Genomic DNA, 27,560 nt, shown 5'->3' on the forward strand with positions numbered 1-27,560 from the left:
TGAACAGAATTTCTTAATGTGAATAAGAAGATAAAATTTCTCGATGAAATAAAAAAAGCCGCAGCTAATTAAACAAGTGATAATCGAAATAAATATAGCACTTAATATAATTACGAGTTATAGTTAGGAAAACATATATATATAATGACCATAAACGGGATAATTTTGAGAAGCATTGTGAACGATGTCATACACGCGCCGATAACTAAACAATCCACCCTCAATCTTCTTACCCCGACTCGACGGATATTTATTTTTCTCATCACTTTTAATTTCGTATATATATAGAGAGAGAGACAACATAGATACGTATCTATGGTCTATTGTGTAGTCCATTGTGCATCGAGTACCGAATGGATGTACACGTTGAAATCGAGATCCGATCTCGCTTATTGAGTTTATTAATTGCATTATGGGAAATGGCGTTCACGCTGCCGGACAAAATTGAAAAAAAAAAAAAAACTAAAATCCCCCTCGACCCCACTGTTTCCAATATACGGCCACGCGACGTAGATGAAAAACTCTTTTTTAAATTATCGCTCCCGTATATGTGTTTAAAGAAAATTTTTTCATACCGCGCGTATAAATATAAATTTTTTCTACCAATTCAAAATTTTAGAAAATTATTCGCTTTTCTGATTAATATTGTGGTTGGCGAGATCATAAACAAGCTGGTTCATGAGAACACATATAGTGTATACGAAACGTAAAACAATTATACAATTACCGCCTAACCGTAATTAACTGCCTACACAGTTTCAACGTTTACACCATGTACCAATGGTATTAAATTAGTGAGCATACGCTGCGCAAACGTATTTGTCGGTAAAATAAACAACAAGTGAGGATGGTGCCTCTATAACTATATTTATGTCAAAAATTTTGTCTTTTTTTTTAATTTATAACCCCTATACAGTGGATTAGAAATATTGCACGGACAACAAAAATCGTAAAGAAAAATTATTGTTGCAGCTAAAAATGAACGAACACTTTGAAAATACGCCTCGTAAGTGGCGCTACGTTTCTTTTTCGATCATTTTTAATCCAAGTATTTTTAAATTAAAAGAACATTTAATAATACTTTTTGGAAAACTGTTTGCCATTCTCAAAATTTACTGCTGATCAATAGAGTAAACAATTTGAGAGATTTAACGATGTCATTTCAAAGAGGGAAAATTGAAGTCTATTTACTGTTTGATTGAATAACTCATTAATGGCAAAAGCGCAATGTTGTGGTTTGGTAACAAACTGGCAGTGTGTCATCTATGAATGAGCATTCCATGCTGGATGCTCGATGTGCGCATATATATCGAGTACCAAGTGAAACGCACACCGCAGGCCGCAACAGCGGAGAGTGCAGTTGCAGTTAATTTGCTCACTCCAAGTGTGTTTGATTCCTCTAATTAATTGATTGCCGGGGTCACGGTGTGTCGGTGCGCCAGCAGTCTATATACGGATGGTAGTAATCAAGAGGGTTTACCATATCGCGTTACATACGTTTACACATATATATAGTATATACAAGAGAGCTGTATGTATATGCATGTCCTCACGAAATCACGTGCCCTTTCGATTGCAACATAAAACCCTTCTAACCCCTTTTTCGATTTTAGTACACGCGTCTTTTTAAAATTTTATGCGTCTTTTAAAATAAAAACATATTTCAATAAAAATCGAATTAAATATAGAATTTAGAGGTGATTGAAAAAAAAAACTCACCGAGATGTCCATTTTCATAGTATTCGCCATTGTCCAAACGATGCTTCTTCATCTGATGATGACCAGCCGCTGCGAGATGATTTGCCGTCAAACTGAGACCAACAGATGCTCTCTTTGGTGGTCTTCCAGGCCTGGAGCTGTACAGTGGTAGAGAGTTACTGTGGTTAGAGACACCTGTCATCGAGGTAAAGTTTTACCCCGAGAATCGCGATTTAAAATTATCGTCTTTCAACACTCAATCAAATCTGACCAAATTGTCACTTTTTCATTTATATATAAACACTTAGAAAAAGGTATGAATTAACAACAAAACATTTTATGTTAAATTTTATGTTTCTTTCAAAAAAAAAATTTTTGGTTCTTCCAAATTAAAATACAGTTGGTAAAATCAAACCTTTTTTTCTCAGTGTAATATAACTAAAAGTTATTTAAAAATTAGTCAGAAGCTGTATGAATGTCGAGAGCATTTTAAAATGAGAATCATATTATATACAGCAGAAGACAATATTCGATGATTGATATATACTGCCGACAATTTCTAAAAATAAGTTTATATTTGGATCGTGCGAACGTTTCGAGAAAGGACTTTTGAATAAAGCAAGCAAATATAAATAGGCGATATTAAAATTAAATCAAAAACTAGTTTTGATATATATAGAAATTATATACAGAGGAAAATACATCCGCAGATTTATGTGTGGGATAACGATTCTGCAAATGTCAAATTTTGTTATTGCAAATATAATGGATTATAATCATTACTCAAATCTGTGGAAAATTAATTGGCCAATTTCCGATATATAAAGCCTGTTCCTTTCACTGTTAGATGTCCTTTGGAGATTAGAGTCCAGAAATATGAATTACTGCAGTTACAATTTCAATTATATATATTTGCTCTTAATCGAAAATTTTATTTTTTTTTTTAAAACAAATTTATATCCCACAATTTGTACATATTTGAAAATTTATAGATTTTCTTTCCTTGTAGTTTAATTAAGAATTTTGACGAATTTCTTTGTTTTGATGCCCTACAATTTAATATAGACAAATTAACACCTTGGAATTCATCCTCCAAATTTCTAAATCTAACCGAAGAAGCGGCAAATCAAAAGAGAAGTTGGTTCATTTTTCATAACAGAAGGCGTTCACAAGATACCGCAACTTCCATTTGGAAATTAAAAGTTCTCTTTCATATGCAATTTTGGTCAGTTTCAATAATTAATTAATTTATTTAATTATACCGCCCTACAGCGGAAATATGTAAGTGACACGTATACGTATGTTTTTCTGTGTAATTTGCCGACTTTAAAGTATAGGAATACTTTCATTTGCCTGGACTAATTTTATTGGTTTTTTTTTTTGCCAGAGGAAGAGAGTTTCGACAATTAAATCAAATTATTTCAATATGATTTTCTTCCAATTTTTTTTTTTTTTGATTAAAACTAAAAGTATATCAAACTTGATTATATCTTTAATAAAATTTATTATTATCAGAGGAAATCTTTGTAAATGAGCACCGCTGCGCATCGTAAGCGAGCAATCTCATAGTAGTCGGGACAGATTTGTAAATCTAATTTTTCATCCCGTCTTTCCATCTTACTCTTTCAGCACCGCGTTCGCCTCTCTTGGCTTTTGCCACTCGAGTGCACTGACAGTGCTCTTGCTCTTTCTCTCTCCTCTCTCTCTCTCTCTCTCTCTCTTGAACCCACGAATGAATTCTCGCGCGTTCTCTTTTCTCCCTAGCTGTGATCATCTTCTCTTTCTCTCTGTCCCTCTGCGGTGTTTCTCTCACACACGCGAGATTTCCAGACAATTCTCAGACGGCCGGTTATGCCAGCGTTGATCTCTTAAACCGCTTAGCTTCGAGTTACACCGAAAACAAGAACGCACTCAAACGCTTAACTCGCATATAATATACGCACTTGTTTGCGTTTGATTTTACACCAAAATTTCACAAATCAAAACTGTAGAAATTATCCTTACACCTCATACAAGTGGTCAAAAAAAAAAAAAAAAATTTGCAAATAATTAAATACTAATTTTTGAATTTATTGATTAAAATTTAAATTATAAATTAGTTAAAATAATAAATAAAATAAAAAAATGTATTATGAAATGATGATTTGAAGAAGAGGATATTTTTCACTAGGAGTCATGAAGAGATGTGAGTATGAATGAACAATAGAAAAGTGATACGATATAATTATTAGAATTGCGCCTTATAGGCAATATAAGATTCTTCGATTATGAGAGAGCTTTATAATCGAATGTTATTGCCATAATGGGCGTAAGATTATGTTCAATTTAAAATTGGTAAAATTACTCAACGATCGTAAATGCCCACGTGGATAATTTCCATCGATATCTAATAATAAATACACGCATTCTCTAATTACGCAAGACAAATTATTCGAAATCGATATAAATAATCAATTTTATTAGAAAAGAAATCAAATAAACAATTTTATCAAAAAAATTGAATAATCAATTTTATAAAAACATATAATTTGAAATTTGTCACAATCAATCCAAAAGGGGGGTTTTTTTAAAAATAATTTTATGCACTCCACTTTGGATTAATTAATTACTGTTAAATTTTTGTTTTATTATTTGTGTATACACATTATTAAAATATATAAGCGACAAATTATGAAGTTAAATTAAAAGATGTTTTGTAAGAATGATAAAACCACTTATTTTATATTCTGTCTTATATATATATACTATATGGATGTTTAGATCATGATGAGAGATAAGAGTGAAACAAAATTCGATTCATCATTTATTAGCGCGCTAATTGCACAGAAAAGGTATATAATTCTGACATTGCTCGTCTCTCTTTGCTCATATTTTTTTTCTTTTCCTCCATCTTTCTGAACGAGTCAAAGGCGCAAAATTGGTGGTCTCTTGTATGTGCAACGTTCATTAGGGCGGGTTATGATCTGATCGAACCAGCACCTGTTGGATGAACTTCATAGTCCCACACACGCAACTGGTGCATAAACAGGAATCACAATTTTTTTTTTTCTCTTAAAATTTACTCAAATTTTCCTCTTTTTTTTTTAGAAATATGCTAGAAATTTCTGCATTTTAATATCATTTAATGAACTAATTAATTAAAATTAAAAATTATTTTTTTGTAAATAATTATTGTCTTGTAGAGTTTTTTTTTCACATCGTCATACAAAGGAGAAAAAAAGGAAATAGTATTTTTCAGTGATATAAAAGAAGCAAAATGGCATGGGTGTACGCATAACCGTGCTTTCCACGGAAGCAACCGCGTAATTAAGACAATTAAGTTACTCGCTATAAATCACACAGTGCTCATCTACTTAACTTGATATCAGATCGAGGATCTACACGCGTTCCAGAGAACGGCCGCGCGCTCGATGCCAACCTGATTTATGTAGGATCTTTCCCCCTCTCCTTTTTTTTTGAAAAGATTTTTCACAAAGTCTTTTGCTCTCTTCTCATCAAAACAAAAAATTCGATTGCCATAAAGTTAAAAGACTCTATCGTTGCGATTCGAGTATAGACATGAGAAAACATCATTTTTAATTAGTCAATCAATCAAAAAAGCGCCTACACTGTCAATTATACTGTAATTATATTTACATCATGCGGAACGTTAATCGGACATCGATCAATATATATATATTCTGAAAATACAGAAAATTAATACTTTATTTTATTAATAGACACGCGATTAATCATTTTTAATTTTTATATCATGATGATAGGGATAATTGTAATTAATTTCCCTCATTAGTTAAAAATACAAAATAAGCTATTATAATTATGTTAGAAATTTTGTAATTTTATAATTTTACAATCAAAAGAGAGTAGCTAATATTATAATTATTAAAATAAAATTGAAACAAAAATTTAGTTGTTATTAAAACATCTAATGAGTGTAAATTGAAAGTAAATGTTTATACCGGGTATTTTCAAAGGACCTCTTCAACTCATTATATATATAAAAAATGAATAAAATGAGAATTTGACTTTTAAGAGGGTGATGACGATAAAGCGCGCAGTTGTGTCACGCAAACTAGAATTATAAGAGTCGCGTGCAAACTGAATAAAAAAAAAATTTATATATCTATATATAATGTCTCACAAATATTACGTCATCAATTTTTTCGGTTATTTGAAGTACTTCTTTGATTCATTTTTGTCTCATTAATCCCTCGTCACTTTCTTTTAAAATAATAAATTTTCAATACGTTCCAAAAAAAAAAATTTGCAGTAATAATAGATTTATTACTACTATATTTTACATTTTTGAAAATAGATTTTTATAACACAAAAAAATTTATTTAAATGAAAAAAAAGTCAAAGAAACAGATTTCTTTAAATCAACAAAAACTTTAAAATAAGAATTAGTCAAGTTAGTAATTAGTAATTAATTAGAACGAATTAGTCAAAAATGCGACTAAAGTATAAAAAATTACTATATGTTAATAATAAAAATAAAAACAAAAAGTAATAAATATTGACAGTATGAAAAAAAAGTGATAAAATATTGATTCTATATAGGGTATATTTGAAAAAGAAAACAAGGAAAATATTGTAATTATGCAAATTAATAAAATGTAAATAGGGAAAGTGTACTTTTCGTTGCATGTGAAGCGTTTAATCCCAAGTATCGAGTACCGTGCAATAGCGAATACCAAATACAAACGTGAACGGCTGGTCGGTTCGGCTGCCCAGAGCGATATATAGATTTGAGTAGCGCGCGAAAACGGGGTTGCAACCCCTCCGTCCAAGTGCGCACCCTATCCCTATACATATACCCTCGCCTGGGCCATTAATAATATACCCATATTGGACACAATTCACCTTGAAATTAACCAGCAGCCGATTGGTAAGCCTGGGCAAATTGACTTCGAAATTGACAATTTATGATCGCTCTAATACTCGAGATTTTCGCGCTCAATCTCTCTCTCTCTCTCTCTCTCTCTCTCTCTCTCTCTCTCTCTCTCTCTCTCTCTCTCTCTCTCTCTCTCTCTCTCTCTCTCTCTCTCTCTCTCTCTCTCTCTCTCTCTCTCTCTCTCTATCTTTATTTTAACAAAATTTTTCTAACATTTTTCAATCAATTCATCGAGAGTAAAAATATTTTTTCAATATTTTATTGCGACAAAAAGTAATAAAATTGAAATGATAGAAAAAAAAAAACTAAAATGAATATTGTCCAGGCATTCCGATATATATGGCGCATCAAATCGGACAAATCCAATCTGACTGGTGTTTTCAATAGGGTGACTGTGACTGGCATATAACATACTATAGGAATTGTATTATCGTAAAAATTTATAATTTGGAAAATATCTTCCCGATGCTTGCATGAGATTTTTTTTTCATTGATGCGCAGCAACAATCAAGTTTATAAAGCGAGAAATCGAAAGAGGACCTTCACGAAATCGTTGACGAGAAAAAAAAAAGAGGGCGCACACTGAGAAACGATAACGGTGAAAGACTTTTGACGAAAATTGAAGTCGTTGTTATGACGGGAATTGCACGTGACGGAGCTTTACGAGAGAGGGCGGTATGCGAACGGTTGGAGACACTTTGACAGGACAAGAGAGAAAGAGAGAGAAACAGGAGGGGGGGGGCAACTAAAAGATAGACGATAATTTGACTATTGTTGCATCGATATTTTTAATTTAATACAGCAAAATTTAACAAAATTTCCAACAAAACTTAATCAATTTTGTTGGAATTAATTTTGGATGTTCATAGTCAAAATGATCCTGATTTCAAATTACTAGGTACAATTTATAATTTTTTAAGTAATCAATTTTTTTTCTGTTTATCGTCCGTGATTCAAAATCACAATCAAACAATGAGAAATCAAATCCTAAAGGATCGAGAGATTTCTTTTTTCCCCAAACGAATTCACAAATGAAAAAGTTGAATCAAGTATATATATACATCAGAAATCTGAGAGATAATCCTGCGCACTGCTCACAGCTCAAATTGTCAGGATTACGAATCCTAAGACTCGACTACATCCTCTAGATTGGTCGGGATTAGAGGCAAGCGAAATGTCTCTACCGCGCCTTCTACATATTCGTGGGAAAATGCGTGCGTTATCGAGTGTTACGCGTCTCGAATGCGGTCGCAGGAGTTTGTTTGTGCTTGGTAATAACAAAAAACAAATAAAAAAAAAAAAAAAAAATGCAATAAATTCGATTATTTTTATGTTTTCTCTTTTTCGTTATGAGGGTTTCGTGTCCAATAATATAAAGATGTTTTGCACCTAATCGACAAAAAAAATGATAAAGTATAGGAGGCGTGATTTATTATACTTTGATTATTATTTTTTCTATTTTTTAAAAGAATTTCAAGTCTTGAGAGAAGAGTTAATCTTATTTTGTGAGAGAAATGAAATAAAAGGGAAGTATATAATAAAATGTCATTTTGACTTTTCGACCCTCCCTCTTTGTCTTGATATTCTCTTCTTTTTCGAAAATCTTGCACGTGACGAGAATCGGTATACTAATCGTAATGGTGGAAATCGGAAGCATAAATAAGCGCGCAACCGCGCGTTGAAATCGTAATCCTCTCCCCTCTTTTTGCGGGAATAAAAATTAAAATTAGCTCCCGACGAGGTGCGCACCCCAGTGAATATTATGCTAACCCACAAGCAATAAAAATAACATATTGCAACCGAGAGAGGCATAAGTTTTAATCCAATATTACTAAGATAAGTCAGACTGAGCTTCGACTTCAACTCCCACCTTTTTTTTTCGTCTTTTTTTTTTTCTTTTTCTTTTTTCGATATACACACCCCACCAAGACTTTTGCGTGGAAAGATTTCTTTTGTGTAACGCACCCCAACTTTACATTCTGCTTATTAGAAAATATTCTTTTCCGTAAGGCCGCATCGCGGAGGGGTGCGTCGTTTTATAGTAGCGAGTAAAAGCAGCCGCAGGCTGAATAAATGACGTATCGTTACTTCTCGCTTTTCTCTCGTCCACTTTTTGCTTCCGAAAAATAAAATATACATATTGTATGAAAAATTAGAAATTATTTTCATAGATTTTTGAAGTATTTTGCAAAAAATTTAAAATACGTAAAGTTTGCTCATCAAGAAATACAATCCTGGGTGTTTTGTAAGGTATATATGTCCCCGAGCAGGTGCAGGCGCGCTTTGAAGGAAGAAAAATAAGCGAGCAATTACGGAGTGCCGCGAACAACATTGGCTTTTGGGGTTGTCTGCCATTAATCAAATTTACAAAGCTACAACACAGCTCGCGAGAGACAAAAGACAAGAAAAGAGTATACGTGAACTTGTTCTTCCTCTCTTTAAGATGAGTTCTAATGAGTTATAACGCGGTCTTTTTTTTTTGGACCCGATTATAAAGAGAGAGAGAGAGAATAGAAAATCTCTTTTTCTGTTGGTATTATATAGAAATAAAATATATGTCGGCTCGTAAAGCGTCGCTCACCATGGTGGTCGAAAATGGAAGAGGGTGGAGGCGCGCACCAGTGTCTCTCATTTCAATATTTTCACGATAAATCCGGTCTGGTTTTTACGACTGTTGGAATAAATAATAAAGCAAGGTCCTACCTGCGGTGCATCTCCGCGAAATACTTTTACGAGCGCGCCACGAGCAGTAGGTATGTCCAAGTGTCAGATCAAAATAATGAAAGAGGGCTGAGAGAGAGAGAGAAAGGGGAGAACCGATATAAACTCGCGACAACTTATGGGACTGGCCTTCAACGATTCTCGTTCTATTCGCTTTATTATTAAATCGTTAAAAAAAACGCGAATCGCAAAGACTTACCTATTATTATTATTATATTGACCATATTCCATAAAAGAATATCTTTTAAGAGAGACATAAAATCATTTTGTCGGCTTCTTATATAATATCGAGAAAAGACATTTTTTCTAAATTAATAATAATAATAATAATAATGGTAGGCGCGTCTTCTCTGTACAATAAAACGACTCATCTTCACCTTTTGTAAAGAGTAATTAACTTGATGTCATAACTCAAAGCTAAAGTCATTTGTCTGTCTGCGGGAAGGAATAATTAGGAAATTATTTGTTTCAAAGAGAACTGAAGATCGCATCTCTCTCTCGGGACAGTGAATAGGTTTCGCGAGTGAGGTGCGCGCGCCTTTTTGAGAAATAAATTGTAATTAAATATCAAACGCCTGCAATTATACTGCACCTGCCTTAGGAAACCGGAATCAAGGGATCTTTTATGAACCCCCGTTCTCTTACATATGATGGACTTTTTTTTTGAAGAATCTTTTAATATATATACTCAATATTTGTAATTATTATATATATGAGTATTTTAATCCTAATTTTTAGTAAAATATAAAATTATTAAATAAAACGATTTATATTGTAATTGAAATCAATAATTGACGATTGAAAAAAATAGAATCTTAACGATGAGATTATAATTGACAAGGTGTGAAGGAATCCCGTGGAGGACTTGAAAGAAGTTAGATGAAACGATGAAGATAGCGAGTCAAAACATCTTGTGGACGATGCAAATGACGAATCGTCTTGTTAATTCCTTTCGACTGGTCGCCTCGAGGGCGCGAAAATCTCAAGATCAATCGTATATATTTAAAAAAAAATCGTGTTCCACTCTGATGAATCCTCAGAGCCATTCTGTCACCCTTTCGAGATATAATTTCTCGATATACTGATTCGACCCACACACATATATATATATATTCGGAGAGTTAAGAGTACCGAGGTCTTGGTGACAACGAGTTTCAAAAGTTCTGAGATCTCATGAACATTGTTACAAGACTTGTGTGTGTGTGTGTGTGAGAGAATATTGGGTGCGTCATGTCGGCATGGCTGCAACCACAGAGGTATCGGAGTGTGGCTTGGCACGGGTCAACCGCAAACCGACAACGTCCACGCGCTCTTGGTTTCTGTATCAATGGGTTATATGGGCTCGATCCGCATACGCGTGCCTCCACACCCACGTGTATTTGTATATACATATATACGTTACACATATCCAGAATGTCTTGCAAAGATCAAACCCTCGTAAATCATGTTCGCTTGAAGGTGTGTGATCTTTGATATAGATTCTTCACTAAACGTCATGTTTCAGAATGTTGGTATCTACAATAGAGATGACGATAATTGGTTACAAGGAATTTCTATATTAAAAATTCACTCCATTTCCTCTTGAATATTTTGTAGAGTGCCTCTCTTCAATACCTATATTTATTTTGCGCGCGCTCTACCGTCAATTTTTGGTACTACAAAGCACTTTATTTGTAGGATTTTTTTTTTTACTAAAATTCAAATAAAGTATACCTTGACAAAAATCAACATTTATATATAAAACACACAGCATCATATGTTCACCCCTGCGATCATTTCCAAACTAACAATATTTTGATGTATCAGTTTTTGCGCGCATAAATTCAACAATTCATAAGTGCAGAACAAATAATGAGAGAACGTTATCAAGAGTAATAGGACTGCAGCAATCGTTTTCGATTTGAAACATAGCGAGGGTTTTGATAAACAAAGAGATCATTGGAAAATATAGTGACGAGAGAGAGAGAGAGATAGAGATAGATGCTTTATCTTAATGCCAAAATCAAATCAGCTCGTACGGAATTAGAGATGGCATTATGGGGCTATCAGCGCATATGCACCCTGCATCATCATGCAGACCCACACCCTAAACTGCGTGGCCTCGTAACAATACACGGTGAAGGGCGAGAACAATGCATATGTTGGGGGAAACACGAGAACACACATATCGGATGATATTACCAAACCCTCAACCCCCTTTTCTATGATTGTATATAGCTCGCGTTCCGGAATGTACAAAATGAATATGATTTTTTAAAAAAGACGAAAATAATGAACACATAAACAATTCTGACATATTCTGTCAGCAATGTACCTTTTTTTTTTTCTTTTATCAAATTGCTTTTCAAGTTGATTAGATTCGGTGACAGAAGATTCTTGAAGGGTACTGTACCGCTTCGAGGCTCGTTCAAGAGGATCGCGTCGTGTCGCTTCTTCTTTCCTTTTTTTTTTTCCCGCGTCGCTTCCTTATAAACTAATTTCCTACCATTCCCTCTCTTCAATTCTCGACCTTTTTCCCCCGCTTATGTACCGCCCGTGCCGAACAATTGAATTCTCTCTTTCCATTTACCTATCCGTTTGTATCAACATTTACATTTATATTTGAATAATGGGAAAATAAAGAGGCGAGGTCCTGAAAAGCGTTGTACTCTGCATGAGACTGCTATTACAATTTTTAAGCGTTCATTTTCAAACCCCCCAGGCTTTCTCTGTCCCCCCCCATTAGAGTTGAGAGTGGACAGAAAAACGAAAGAAGAAGAAAGAAAATTTTATTACTGTCTTATTGAAAAATTTTTTCTACTCTAAATTTGAATTAATGAGTAGCATTTAAAAAAATTACTATATATTTTTCATTAAATGATAATGTATTTCTTTATTTAAAGTTTGTTTAATACAATATAGTTTTAAAGAGATCAAAATATTTTTAGGGTTCCCTATATATCTTCTCGTGCGAGTTGAACAGCCGAGGGGAGAAAAATCCACTTGGCCACATGGGGGGAACTTATAATCGTTCCTTCACTACTCTGACCAATTACACTGACATGAAATAAGTTACTACCATACTCTTACATAACTACATTTGTAGTTGATGTCAAAAAGTTTTGTGATTACAAATCTACATATATTGATTTCATATATATGCCACTTTATACATATTCCAACTTCAAAAGAAATAGGGGATTATAATTAAAATTCTCGAAATTTAATTCCTTACTAAACTATATTTTTGAATGAGAAATATTTTATTTCCAAAAATATAATACGTGATAAAAATAGTGATGAATTATAGAAACATTTAAAATCAAATATTTTATATCCATCGGAAGAGAGGGAGGCTTTACAATAAGAAATTCTTGGATCTAAATTACTTGCGCGCAAACACTTTGCTTGGGTGCTAAAGTGAGTCGAATTTTGTACACTTCTCATACTGGATATATAGATGAAAGGAGATTCTTTCCTAAAATATCTCACGATTGACTTTTGAAACGAGGTGGAGGCGTCTGTTTACATCTTCCGCGCTTCCATTCTACATCAATACCCCAGAGGCGCACTAATCGTTTTCATTTCCTCTTTTTCTCTCTCTACAATAAATATTAGATTTATGTTTTTTTGGGTATTATTTTAAGAACGATTTTTGTATGGTATATCAAAATTCAACTGTTTGCGACTAAATAAAAGAATTATTAAAAAAAATCGTAACAAATAAAATTGAAAATAAAAATTCAATTGTTATATGTCAATATGATCAGTGGAAATTGAATTCTGTGGACCATCGTGGGTCGTCGTTTATGGACGAGGCGTGTCATAGGACCATTCTTGAGCATCAAGTGCGTTAACGTTAAGTCGTGATTTACTGACGTCTTATGTACTATATACACACGTTCAGATCTCTATAGTATTGCGTATACAAAATAACTATTCTGGTGCCATTTACGGCGAGTGTTACTTTTGCAAAATTGACAGGTGCCTTTGGATACGAATGTACGAGTAGAGGTATAAACCACTAGAGACTCATTGTCGAGATACTTATTGCGTCAAAGGAAATTGTCAATAAAAGAAATTTGCTGCACGAACACGTTTATTAAATGCCTTCATATGTCCCTCAAAGCTCCACCGAATTGAAGTCATATTGCCTCCATTAATTCACGTGAAATATAATATATAGCAAATAGTTTTATTTACAAAAAAAGAATTTTGCAAAATACACACTGGAATAAAAAATCCATAGTTCAAAAAATGTGAGATGGTTTAGTGGCTTCCCTACTGAATTTGCAACAATGGCTTCGATTTTTCATGACTTTCAAAATTTCTAGATTTGATAATTTAGATTTTCCGATTGTCATTTCAAAATTTCTAGATTTGATAATTTAGATTTTCCGATTTTCATTTCAATTAGTAATTCGTAATTGGAATTTAGTATTTCTGACCTACGATCGGTATACGCTTTTTTAAGGTAATGTTCTCAACATAAACTCTGTTGATCAAAGATGAGACGCGTATACAAAAGCATCATTTACAGAAACTCAATCAAATATTTCCGTTTGTAAGGAAACGTAAAGGACGTGCCAAATAGCTTCGATGGCGTAAACATTTAATACAACTTAACAACATTCGGGGCAAGTTGCACGATAAAGGGTCGGTTTTACGAGGTAGCATATTTCTGTTTCTGTTCTGTTCGTGGACCACCCATTGAGCGCAGTCAAAATAGCATTCGAAATCATAACGGGCGATTGTCCTCGCACGGATCGAGTTATGAAGCAGTAAACTGTCTTTCTGGCCATCTACTCCCACTATGATCCCTTTATCATTGATCCCTTGCAAAATGTCTCATCTGGCTTCTCTCTCTCTCCCTTATATATATACATAAACAGAATCGAGGACCTGTTCCCGTCTTATGGAATAATTTAGATGATTGGACAAAAGGGGACGTAGTTTACGAGGTTGTCTATTGTCCCATAAGCTTCAGCCTGTCGTGTCATTGTTTCATATCTGCTCGCGAAGTCCAGGCAAAAGCGTTTCGCGGAATGTATAAGGTTTCGCCCACTTTCCTTTGTTCAACAAGAAATACTCCAAATTGTCTTATAATAAAAATTTCTCAAAAAATTGCAAAAAAAAATAATTCATTGGAACCTAATAAAAAAACACCGATATAAAAGTAAAAAAGAAATATATGGATTAAGTTGTATAACGTATTTTTTTTATACGAAACATGCATTTTATGAAAAAAAAAAAATGAAATTTTATTCGTGAAATAAAAACGTAATATGTTTTTTGTCAAAATTTCATGAACAATAATTACGGATCTACATATGTAATTCCAAAATTTAAATTTTAGTACTTATAGTAAGCGTGAGATATGACGTTTGTGCTTACCTCTCTCTCTCTTTTTTTCTTTGTCGATTTTATATTTGGCAATAAAAGTGAACACCTTCTCAAAACGTTTTCAGAGGACCAATTTTAACATTTTCTACACGATACCTACCTGAAAAAAGAAAAGAAAAAATTAATTAATCAATTGATTTAGAATTTGAGAATTATATTTAAAAAAAAACCAATATATATTTTAGTTACAATCAATAAATCAAGAAAGCATTAGGCACACTACTTCATATAATACATATATATATATATATAACTTCAGTGAGTGGTCCTCTCTGGTGTTCTTAGGATTTATATGGGCAATATAGACTTGCGGATTAGCGCGATCGCACAGACTTAAGTCCTGCATCGACCGATACCGCGGGCTATTAGTGTCAAAATAAAAATGTGGCCGCAATATATGGATGAAGGCGTAAGCTCCTCTCTTATTGCTTGGCTGTGATGATGGAGAAAATGCCATAAGAGAATTCTAAGAGGTCTCGTCTCCAAAAAAATCGCACCTCTTATTTTATAATGATAAAAAATTACTTTCTTTCTGATTCAATAAACAAAGTACAGATTTTTTTCTTTTAATGTTTCCCAAATTTTTTTATTTTATTTCTTAAAAAGACAAGTGATGACTTTGTAAGAAATGACAACTCTGCAAAAATACATTAAAATCCTTAAAAAAAAGGTCACGTCAACAAACTTTAAGTCCTTCATGACAAAAAAAATCTCATTTTCCAATTGTGGAAATGTCAAGAGTAAAAAAGACAGAGGGGTTAAAGAGCTAAAATCCATAAAACAAAAAAAAAAGGAAGAGCGCGTTTTTTTTCGTGTGGGATGCGTCGGAAATCACACTACCCCCAAATAAAGTGACCAGCACGCGAAGGGTAACTCTGGGTGTGACCACCCCAAGGGCAATAAAGCGTCCTCTCGTCTCGTCAGCTCGTCCGAGGGCGCGAGCACTGCCATAAAACTTAGAAACAATTGTCTTTTATTGTTTTGTTGTTATTTAATTTTCCCCTAGATTGGACGTGGGGCAAAAACACCTCCAATGGACGATCCTAAATAATTTACGAGCGGGTGATTCACCCTCTCCTCTCTCTTTTTCTCTCCTCCTTGAATCATCGCCTCCCTCACTTTACCTACATATACTGGAAAAAAGTTTCACACATCTCGTAGATTTGCGGAAAGCACCCTGGTATTGTTACACCCCTCTCGCTCACTTTCTTTCTTTTTTTTTTTTTTTTTGTTTCACTCTCACTCGCTGTTGTTTCATTGGGTGGAATTACGATCGGTCACGACCGATGTTATATATATGGTGTGAACGTTCTTTGAAGATAACCAACCGGAAAATTTATATCACCGATTATAAATGTCGGGAGATAGAAAGAAAGACTGTTTTTCTATTGGAGATTATTTTTTTTTTCCTCCTCGTCGGTAAATAACAATTATTGTATAAAGCCTCCCTCGACATTATCAGAAATTCAATTTTCATTTTGTATTTACAGTATATTTCTTAAAATAAATGCCCCAATTTTATTGTGTGTATAGATTTATTGCGTGAAATTAAATTATTATATAGTCGTTAAATAAATCATTTTTAATGCGTAATTAAGAACAGAAACAAAACAATTTCAAAAATATATATAATTAATTCAAATTATATTGATAAATTGAAATAATAATAATTCATTAGAGATTCTTGAAATGATTGTGAAATAGGAATGAAGAGAATTTATTGAAATCGATTGGAATGCATGTAATTGAATTTGTTTCCTACAAAATGTTTTGAGTGTATGTTTTTAAAATGTTTAGTGTGCGGCCTCGCCGACGACGACATGAAGCTCTATTTTTATATCCGTTCGTGCAGGAAGTTGGCGTCGATTTGTATAGGGGACCCCCGGGTACACGATGCACGGGACCCCAATGAAAATAATTATTAAGATTAAACGGACGTTGTTAGCAGAGTAAGAGAGAGAGAGAAAAAAAAAAGAGGCCCGTGACAGACGAGCATCCAGTTGGTTACGTTGAATCAGACCACAAACTCCGTAGGAGAATCTGTTGCTCGTTGCAGAGGATGCGGATCCATTGACTAGATAACCAGATTTTATTGCGTAATAGCATATATATCGCTGTTGTCCCGCTCATTCCAATTTGCATTATTGCCGTTGAGAGAGATTTAATTTAAAACCATGTACAATATATACAATGAAACTGTATTCACCTATTTTATTTAATCACTATTTTTCTATTTAAAATAATTTGTTCTTTAATCATTGTAATTTTTGTTATGAATTTTTTTTTATTTTTTTGTTTCTTTTGAATTACTATCATTTCCTAAATACATTTTGTATATATGTGATAGGAGAACATTTCTGTAGGACATATAAATAAACGGTTTATGCGTCTGGGATCTGGACGACGACCCTTTTGCGCTTTTCAAACTGTCTCTCTCTCTTTCTCCGACTATGTGACACTTGCTCTGAAACTATCCCTTAAGTTATATGGCTCATAAAAACTAGATCAACAATTTGCACTCCAGTGGGTATTAAGATATATCTCAATCAAAATATTTCATCACTGTTATTGTGGAAGGAGGAAAAAAAAGACTCTTCTTTTTATATACTGGATTCAACATGAATGCTTTAGCAATAACAGGTTATTAGACCAGAGGGAGAAAAGAAAACGAAACGGAAGGTCGATTTTACAGAGAAACGATTTTCCGGTGGATGAGTATTCGAATGTATAAAAGAAACCTTATTCTTTGTATGTATATATATATATGTATCACTCGTTTGCATAGCTGCCAGGGCGAGTAATAAATAATGAAAAGAACGAAATACAAATAGAGACAAGTTACACGGCATACCTCGTGGGTGTTACCGCGTGTATACACCTACACAACGATTATTTGCTAACACAAATGTATACACAGACTACAAAGCCATCTTAGAATGTTATGGGAGCGCAATTCATACGACGATTTCCGTTTTTAAATATAGAGCTCACTTTCTCAAGAAGCAGGTGTCATCTGATTTCGCAAAAAAAAAATTTAATGTCCAAAATCATTCCCCAAAAATTGCCCTATTTAAAATCGGGCTTTGTTCAGGACCTCGAGAGTTTTCAAAAAACCAAACAGAACATATATCTTAATATTCAAAAAGAAGGGATGGATAAAAATAATCTGTAAGTCAACGTGGCTGCATGGTCTGCGTGTATAGCTCGCGTCTCAAGGTTTCTGGGTTCGATCCCCCTCGTGTGTGAAATTTTTCAAAATTATACTAAAGTGTTTTACATATTAGTTGGAGCCAATATTGAATAATCAACATTATTGGATCTAAAACCTAAAAATCATATTAAACTTAATTTATAATATAGCAAAAAAGCATCGATCGGAACATTAAGTAGAATTTCTATTTTTAACCGATTTTAACTTCAATATTAATTATGCAGCAATTCAAGTGACTCGGGGAAATGTGTGCACTGAAAACAGAGCAACACTTTGAGTTTGTTTGACAACTATCAGATGAGAGTTTGAATAAGTAGTAAAAATTTGCTTTGTCAAATAACTCATGATAATTATAATATATACTGTCTACAACTCATGTTATAGACAACTTGTTTCCGCGTTGTAACCAAAGATAACTCAAGATTCAAGGACATATCCATTCCTAGAATTTTAACCTTGTTTGAACATTTGTCCGCATCTGAAGATTGCATTTCTCATATATGTACACTCCAATTCTTTTAAAAATTGTTTAATTTTTCTCAAATGTAATTTTAACGGATTTTGTGATTAGATTTTTTCTAATTGGATTTACTGAGTAAAATATGTGAACCTTTTGTATATTATTGATGTCGATGAACATCTTCAGAGAGTGCATTACCCTAGAAATTCTAGTTTCCGTATGTACCGCAAGTCAATATATATATCGTTGGGGGGGATTCCTGAGAGAACGCGTGCTCGTGGTTTCTGTGGTGTTTGAACGCGAAATGGACAACATATGTAATGGCTGTCCGCGATTGACTGATTGCGTTCAATGTATATATATATATAGTGTAGATACTTCAATACAACCGTATAACCACAAGCGAGGAAAAGAGATGCTTTGTGTAATACAAGAAAGAGAAAAAGGAAGGGGTGGATGACAGAGAAGGATATTTGCCGAGCCATCGACACGATTGCTTGGTCGACAAGGTTCGATCACTTCTCTTTCCAACTTGATATCTCGCTTCTTTCTTTTTTTTTTTCTCCTTCCCCTCTCACTTCGTAAATAGTCGAGGAATTCAAATGCCCGGAGGAAGTGGTTAAAGTCGTTCTCGTTCTGCACCAAGGCCTCTCTTGTTTTATATAATTTCAAGGCGATATAAAGACGTTTCATTGCGAATTATTTTCATTCAGTTTATATCTATTTAATTTTGAGGTTATGTTTTTAGGTTTCAACCTCAAACCCAGACTAATGAGATATAATTTTGAGGTTATGTTCATTTTAACCTACGTTTTTGACTTTGTTTTCGAAACGGCGGCAAAATCTTTTTATCAAAAATAAAAACAGAAAAAAAATATAGAAAACTCCTATTGGACTTGGTTTTATATCGTGTCAAGTAATAGCCTCGACTCAATTTCATCAGCCCCTAAACGTCTTTTTTTTCGTCCTAAGGCACTTAGGTGCGCAAGTAAACGAAATCTCTCGCGCGATTTCGTTAGGAGAGAAAAAAAATAGGGGGATAAGTAAGACCTCGAGATATGACACCAATAACAAAAATCATAAACACTCGGACCGTTGATTAAGTTCTCTTGGACATGAAACGAGAGAAGAACTACTTTTCCCAATGTTACGAGGTATATCATCTCAGAAACGGATGGTGAGAGAATCCTCTCGACTCCATTTCCTGTAATACTCTCGGGGGATACTGGGTTTAGTCGTATATATTAGATTGTCCACCCATATGAGTTTATCACTTCGATTCCTTTATATGAACATATATAACTACATCGACTTCTAACATTGACGGCAGTTTTGATTTCGATTAATAAAGTTTCATTTAATTAAATTCATTGCAAAAACGAATGTCATTATTTTTATCTTATTAATAAATTGTCGTTTGCTTTTTTATTAATAAAAATACTGACATTTTACAGTAAGGAAGCTCAAAAGGATGTTAAAACTTGTCGACAATCAAGTACTGTTTTTCTAAGCAGCTGGCAACCGACAAATTATACACATTTTTAAAGCGAAGAGAATCTAAAATTTAATAATTATATTTAAACTCACAATAATTTCTATACCTAATTGTTAGCATTATGTTTAAGAAACCAATGCAAATAAAAAAAATTTTCCAAATTAAATTCTTTTTTCTGTAAAAAATAGTGAAGAAAATTCCATAATCAAAATTTTGCAAAAAATTACTCAATTAGAATTTCGATTTGAAAAAAAGGGCTTAATTTTATGATTGTATAAAAATTGTATAACGCAGTGAGGCCGCAGGGTCGATTTATGTTTGTATATATATGAGAATACCTGCACATTGAGAACTGCGCTCAGTGTTATAGACATGACGATCATCGCGCGGGCTGAAAACCGAGCGAGATATCAAGGCGAATGTATTTTTATGAGTGGCGTGTTGGCACTCGCATGTCGGACTCAACTGACTTCTTCCTGACATGGGTCGAAACCTCCCGCTCCTTTCTTTTTCGCCTTCTCTATTTCTCTCTTTCTCTCTTACACATATATATATATATAGAGTCGAGAAATCGCTCGTGACAAGGCACTCCAATCAGAAAATATCGTAATCTCCAGACGTCGTTTTGCCGTTACGTAATTCACGTGTCTGGTAATCGCAGTTGCGTGAGACAACAGGTCATGCTTTCAGGCTACCCTTCGACCTGGCCCTCTAATATCAAAGATAATTTCTAAAGTATGATTAATCGACTCATCTCGCGATCAAGAAAGTCCATGTCTCCATGTTATGTTTTATTTGATTCGACATTTCCTTGATAAAAAAAGAAAAGAATTTCTAACCTTCAAAAATAACCCAAATAGCATAATATAGTTTTATTCAATTTTACAAATAGTAAAAAAATCCTCCTTTTGAATTTATATTTAGTAATTATATAATTGCAATTTAAAATCGCTAGGTGGTATTGCGCAGAGACTTTTATCTAAAGAAATATGGTATAAAAAATAACTAAACTATGAAGCATGATAGTTGGCACCATAGTGAGATAAGAAGAAATGTCTTTCAGAAATGAAGATTGCTCGAGGCAAGATGTTGTATAGGTGAGAAAAGCAAATAAATAAACGTGAGTGTAAAAAGGGTAAATGGTCCGTATATCGTTTCCTCGAGAGTGTGAGGGGGGTTTTTCCAGGGGCAGCAAAGAGCAAAGGGGGTCACGCATTGCCATACCGTCTGACTGACAAGCTGACTTATGCAAATACACACAGCCTCATCGCTTCGTCGGATATAATCTGATCATATGTAGAGGCCTTTATATTTCGCGATAGGATTTAAATTACCTGTAAGTTGAGCCATTTTACGGTAATAATAATAACAGCGACGACTTTATTATCCCGCGACTGAATATATTTGAGTTTATTCGCCTACGCATAATTTACCAAATAAAATTTCAAACAACTTAAAATTTTTTGTCCCTTCTCTCGTTGAGCGTCACAAAATGATTCAATACTATTTTATTAGACAAAAAAAAAAATTTATTTTAGAAAGGGCTAATTAATAAGAGCTTCTTATAAGATTTAGAATTTTCGGCTTTATGGAAAATGTATATAATTATCTGAAGAATGAGTATATCATGAGGACAAAAAGTAAAGGGATGTATCGGATGGTAGCGGGGTTGGACACACTGGTCACTGGAGAACTTTAATCACCGCACTTGAGTAAAGTAATTACAATCAGACACCCTTGTACCATGAGGTGCTTTACAGCGCGACGAGTCGCCAGTAGGATGAAGAGAGAGAGAGAGAGTCGGGTGCCAAGGGGACGAGGTCTATGATTAGCCCGAGGTGACCAGTAACCCGTTCTAGCGCCTACAAGTCCACAGTTCACAGGACCCCTTTCAATTAATTATCTTTGCTACGACCGTTAGTTAACTTGAGATTCATCGAGAATCGTGCGAAGAACCGGTTGTTACCTAGAATTCACGTCAGTGGTGTAATTAAAGTCCAAGGAATCCTCCCTCTCACAATTTGTCTCTAAATTCAACATTGACCACAATGAACTCACTTATATATATACTTTAGACTATCATCACTTTAATTATCGTCATTCAACAATTTTTTTCACAATTTCCAACTTATTCACAAGAAGGAAAATTAAATCTATAATAACCATCTAATTCACATGTTCGCCATTTTTAAAAATTCATCTCTCACCTGAGTTGCAACAGTTTCCCCGCAAGAGCGCTAGTATCGCTCACTAATGATTTATCATTATAAGAATTAGAAACAAAAAAAAGTAACATCTGCCAATAAAACTGATAAAGAGGTCAAAAAAAAAAATATATATCTTCTCTTTATAGGGACAACACACGCGCCACACCGCGAAATGGTGATGCTATCTATTAAATTTTTAGCTGGCTTTAATAACACGAATTTTATTGTCGCATCGGACATTTTCGTAATTACCATATACGCGCAGTATGCCCAAATAAAACCGTCCGACAACCCATCTACAAATTACAAGTGGTATAGGTCTATGGAATGTCCATCCCAAGCTTAGTCGTAAAACACAACTGTATGTCAACATTTTATTTCGCTACAAATTGTATCCCTTGATAATGTGTATATACAGTTGTGTTCATTTTTTTCTACCAAATCAATTTTTATTTGAAATAATTTTTTTATTTCAAAAAAAAAAAATATTTCTATTTTAAAAAAAAAAAAAAGTTTACTAATACTAATTGCAGATAAATCTATTTTGGATAAAGATGAAAGCTATATTATTGTGTTCAACTTGAATATTTTTTCTATACTGGGAAAAAGGGTCATTTCCGGAAGTTTGTAGCACGCTTTAATCCGGATTTACGGCTTCGCGGATCGGAATCACCGGTGTCGACGTGTGTTTAACTATATATGGCCTACGGGGGGCGAATATGTTTCTCTTCATAAAAAATTTAACACAGAAATTATTTTTATGTCCCAAGCACAAGGTGGACATCGGAAAATAGTCGTAAGCTTCAAAGTTATATTTTTTTTCTCTAGAATTCTTATATTTAAATATATTATATGTAATAAACTAAAAAGTAATAAAATTTAAAAAAATTAAATCATTAGGCTTTGAGTATATTTAATAATTATTTTCACATAATTGACATCCAAATTATATATATATTGAGAGAGAGCAAATTTTATTTCAAAGAATTAAATTGCAAATTAATTCTCTTCTATTATTTGGACTGTCAAGTGCGACGAGTAAAAAAAAGTGGTTAAGCGAAAGGAGAGGGGGGTGGAAAACACTGCAGTGAATGTTCATGGGGGGAAGTTTTCTCTCATGACGCGAAATTTTCGCTGAAAGCTTTGACAGCTTATTTAGCCACACTCTCTCCCCCATTTGCCAGACATCGAATGCCGTACTGCGAATTGAATTCGAACAATAATTCCGTATGAAATAATGGAAATGCTCACGTTTGTGGCCGTCAATTCGTGCCATCAGAATTCCGGATTACGTCCTAATAATTCTTTTTTCCGGGATAGAAGTTTTTTTTTTTTTTTTAATTACAAAGCATCAATTTATTTTTTTTATATATTTTTATCTATAAACATTTGACACACAAGAAATATATCAATATTAATTTATTAATTAATTTGTATTAATTTTACACTATTAATAAATGTATAAGAAATTTTAAATTATGAAATTCAAATAATTTGCGTTAAAATGAATAATTCAAATAACTCTCTTAATTTCGTGAATTTTTCTATTTTTTCCTTTTTTCAAATACAATTTTAAATACTAGAATTAAATGAGGTGTTCCATATATTATATCGAATAGTAATTCAAGGCGAATATAAAAAATATTTCAGTTCGTTTAATATTTGAAGGTAAAAAATTTTTACAATTCTAATTTTTTTTTTTCTAATTAAATTTCAACACTGATTTTGTAATATTTATTCTACTAATCATGGAAAAAAATGAACATAAATTTTGTTTTCAGTTGCAAGAACACATCTGTGTACATAAAAGCATGAATACTTAATCGATGTTACTTCATGTGAAGGAATTCAGAACTGAGTATATAAATAGGTTTTAGTCGTGGTTTTTTAAAAAAAAAGTAGTCTACAAAAAAAGCAAAATAATAATAATAAAAATAAATTAAAAACAAAAAGTAAATAAATCGTTCATCATGCGTTATTTTCAATTTTGTGTTCTTTTTCTTGTGATAATTTCGAGTCAAGTTTTTGGAGAGCTAAGTAAGAATACTGAATTAGAATATAAAAATAATTAACTTTTTTTAATGTTTTAAAGAAATTTTCTTTTTATTAAAATTTCTTTAATAATATAGATGCTACACCTAATGGAAAAACGAAATTTGAATCAGATATGCTCAAAACCTTTTCAATTTGTGGTAAGTTTTTAATTAAAAAAAAAGAAATGCAGTAATTAAAGTAGTTCATTTTTTTTAACATTAAATTTTGGAAAAATGTATTATTATATTTTTTTATTAGACGTGATCTGGTCGGAAGAAAAAGGAAACAGACATCCACTGTCTCAAGAAATAAGAACTCTGGTTGATAATCCTACATCTGTTGATATTTGTGGTAAGATATGAATATCCTAATTTAGAACGTCTAAATGTTATAAAAATATATCAATTGGAATATATATATTTCTAAAAAATTGTTTCAGATCGAATCAGACAAAGTGCTTGTTCAAAAAATAATGCACCAGTTTCTAATTCATTATAAATTCTATCTTATCCATATTATGTTGTATATAAATAAATAATTTCTCATATACTTTATTATTGTCTATATTTAAATTTTATATATTTAAAACACTAATCTCCTGACGCTTAAGGATTCGATTTTTGTTGTTGACTGAGTCATTCTTTCCAACGTGGAAAATCGAGGGTGTCGCGCGAATGCGTGCACGTCAATGCGCGATTTTTCTACAAACGAATCGGACCTGCTAATTGGATACATATATACATATATTTCTATTTACACTTGCATAAAAAGAGAATTCAGAATATATATATACATATATACGTGGATTAAATTTCGTGCGTGCCAAGTCGTTAAGCCTGGTTGAACGTCCGTCTGTCGTTCACTCTACTGCATAGTATAGTGGGAATGACATTTTAGTGAGTGTGTGGTGTTGTACGCACGCTTTTGCGTAATCGCACCTGCTATTACTTTGCCTCGAGTCTCGATCCGATATCTGACCACCTCAGTGAAAGAGAGTCGAGATAAAGTACGGAATTGGCAAAAAAAAAGCGCCTGCGTGAATGAGAGAGAAAGAGAGGGAGATAAAAATAAAAAAAAAAAGTCAAGCAGACTGATAGATAATTCATTTGATTAAAGGCAAAAAGCCCTACATCAGAATTCGCCACTCTATTCATCAGAAACTTTTTTTCATTCCCCAATTTTAACCTCAAATCCAAGGCACTTTTTTCATTACAAAATATCCTATTTTCTTCTTTTTTTAAAAAAAAAATTACTAATTTATTTTTTTTAAATGTATTTTTGAGTTCCGATTTATCGCATCTTATTTATTGATAATATTACTATGTAAATTATATAATAATTTTTAAAAAAATTACCTACTTTCAATTGAAAATATAAATTTTTTTTCTTATAGATATAAAAAAAACATATGTTACTTTATTATTGGCGCCAGGAATAGTTATAGTATTCTAAGAGAAATTACATCATTTTTGATATATATATAAAAAGAATCATAAACATTCAAGTTCAAAATATAGTTTTTAATTCCATATGAGCTTTTTTTTTTTATCAAAGTCGATTAATGTCACCGTAAAATAAGTGGAAGTTATATGGCCTTTTTATACTAAACTTTTCGTGTGGTTGAAGTCATCGGAGGGTTAAATGTCTGCAAAGCGAGTCATGAATAATTTTTTCTCTTTTAGAAACTTAGAGTGCTAGCCTCGTGTCAATTGGCGGCTTCCATTTGCCTTTGCTTTCCGGCATCTGGGTCTCGAGAGTTGATAAAAATTATGTTCTATATAACCTCGTATAGTGTCAAATATGCCATCAAGAAAGACGCGCAGCTGCGCGTGTGTTACATTGTATATCTGCATAAAGAGAAAGAAGCAAGAGGGAGATGATTTTTTTTCCTCCCTTTTTTTTTATGTATAAATAATCAAGAAAAAATAAACTTTTATCTCTTTGTCTTGTAAAGTATAAGAAATAGTCGATAAATCACTTTCATTTTAGTATTATTTTTTTTTGATCAAAAATTGGTTGGGAAAAAAAATTTTAATTCAAATAATCGATTGAGTAAAATTTCAATCCAAATATAAAATTAAAAATTTTTTGCCTGTAAAGTACGTTTTGAATAACTCGATAATATAGGAAACATAATTAACTTCTACTCATTTTATTAGAAAAATCGTATAGATATGAACGTTAATTATAACATTGAAATATGTTAATATGAACTCATTTTGACATCTGGTTATATATACAAATGTAAGGTAAGTATAAAGCTTATCGGCAGCGTGAATTTAGTTTTATCCGCATAAAAGAGTGTTTTGCCGCGGTACATAAAATGAATTGAAAACCGAGAAAAATGTTAAGCGCTAAATTGATTCGACACAAGTAATAACAGAGGTGATAAGCGACTGTATGCGCGCGGTTATCGCTGTTGGTTGCACCTGGATAATTCTCATTGGCTTCTTTTTCCAATTATATTCTATAGCAAAAATATTCTATCAATATAGTGAATATTATGTTTACCACCTCTCAACATTTCTAACTATTATCAGTAATCGGTATATAGTTATCGCTGTAAATGCAACTATAGGCCTTAAGTGCGCCTCAGAAATTTTATTTCCTTCATAAATTTACTTTACATACATTATGAAATAGACTATCGTATATTAATATATATTTACAATAATAGGGAAATGATATTTTCCATAGGGGGATTTTCTTTTTCATTCAAAAATCAATTGATTTAAAAATTAGGAATTTTTTAAATTATTATTTTTCTCATTAAATTGTTGAGAAAAAAAAAATAATAAAAAGTATAACTGGACGTATGCATATTTGTCTGAACATGGGATAAAGGTGTGCTTGGGTCGTTAATTCGCACCGAGTTGGGTGAACGTCGAGGCTTTTCCCTGTTCCTGGACTGCTCGTAACACCCTCTCTCTCTCTCTCTTACCCTCTCTGATACTGACAGGGCTGGAATGTCTCGAGTTAATTTTTTTTCCCCCCGTGTCGACGATAGAGAAAGAAGGATGAAGAGAGAGAGAGAGAAAGAGAGAGAAAAGAACGAAAAAGCGGCATGACTCTCTTTCTCCTCTTATTTTTCCTCGAGCTCGCGACTTAATTAATCGCATAACACGGGGCCTAATGAAATCAGAACTCTCGCTTCCCCCAGCCTTCTCTCGCCCTGTTTCTCTTCATCTCCATCCCTCCCCCCCCCTTCATCGGCCAACCGAACAACGCTACACGTAAAAACGGAAATATTTGCCAAGAATACTTTTACTCTACCTTCAATATTTTTTTTCCGCCCCCCCCCCTTCGTGCCAACGAAGCATCGCTATACAAGACGAGGTAGTATATCTATATACATCGCAGATGGGCAAAATTTACTTTAGAAATCGATATTCGCGAAAATTTCTTATATTGAAAATTTCATTAACTGGTATTTAATTATAATGAATAAGAAATTATAC

The 27,560-nt window shown here is 33.1% G+C and overlaps 1 protein-coding gene across 4 annotated transcripts in view; it reads right to left on the reverse strand.

Annotated features, from left to right (window-relative positions):
- LOC127278418 (dachshund homolog 2) overlaps positions 1-27,560 on the reverse strand; it is a 188,963-nt gene that overhangs the window by 117,887 nt on the left and 43,516 nt on the right. For 3 of the 4 annotated variants that reach the window (XM_051300148.1, XM_051300145.1, XM_051300147.1), the window contains one exon: positions 1,720-1,850. In XM_051300148.1, the coding sequence (XP_051156105.1) occupies positions 1,720-1,850 (131 nt within the window). Of the gene's footprint in view, positions 1-1,719; positions 1,857-27,560 lie in introns of all 4 variants that reach the window. The other variant, XM_051300146.1, reaches the window with a different exon arrangement.

This window comes from Leptopilina boulardi, unplaced genomic scaffold, assembly GCF_019393585.1.
Source record: "Leptopilina boulardi isolate dan_hultmark-lab unplaced genomic scaffold, ZJU_Lbou_2.1 LbouV2_202, whole genome shotgun sequence".
Lineage (NCBI taxonomy): Eukaryota > Metazoa > Arthropoda > Insecta > Hymenoptera > Figitidae > Leptopilina > Leptopilina boulardi.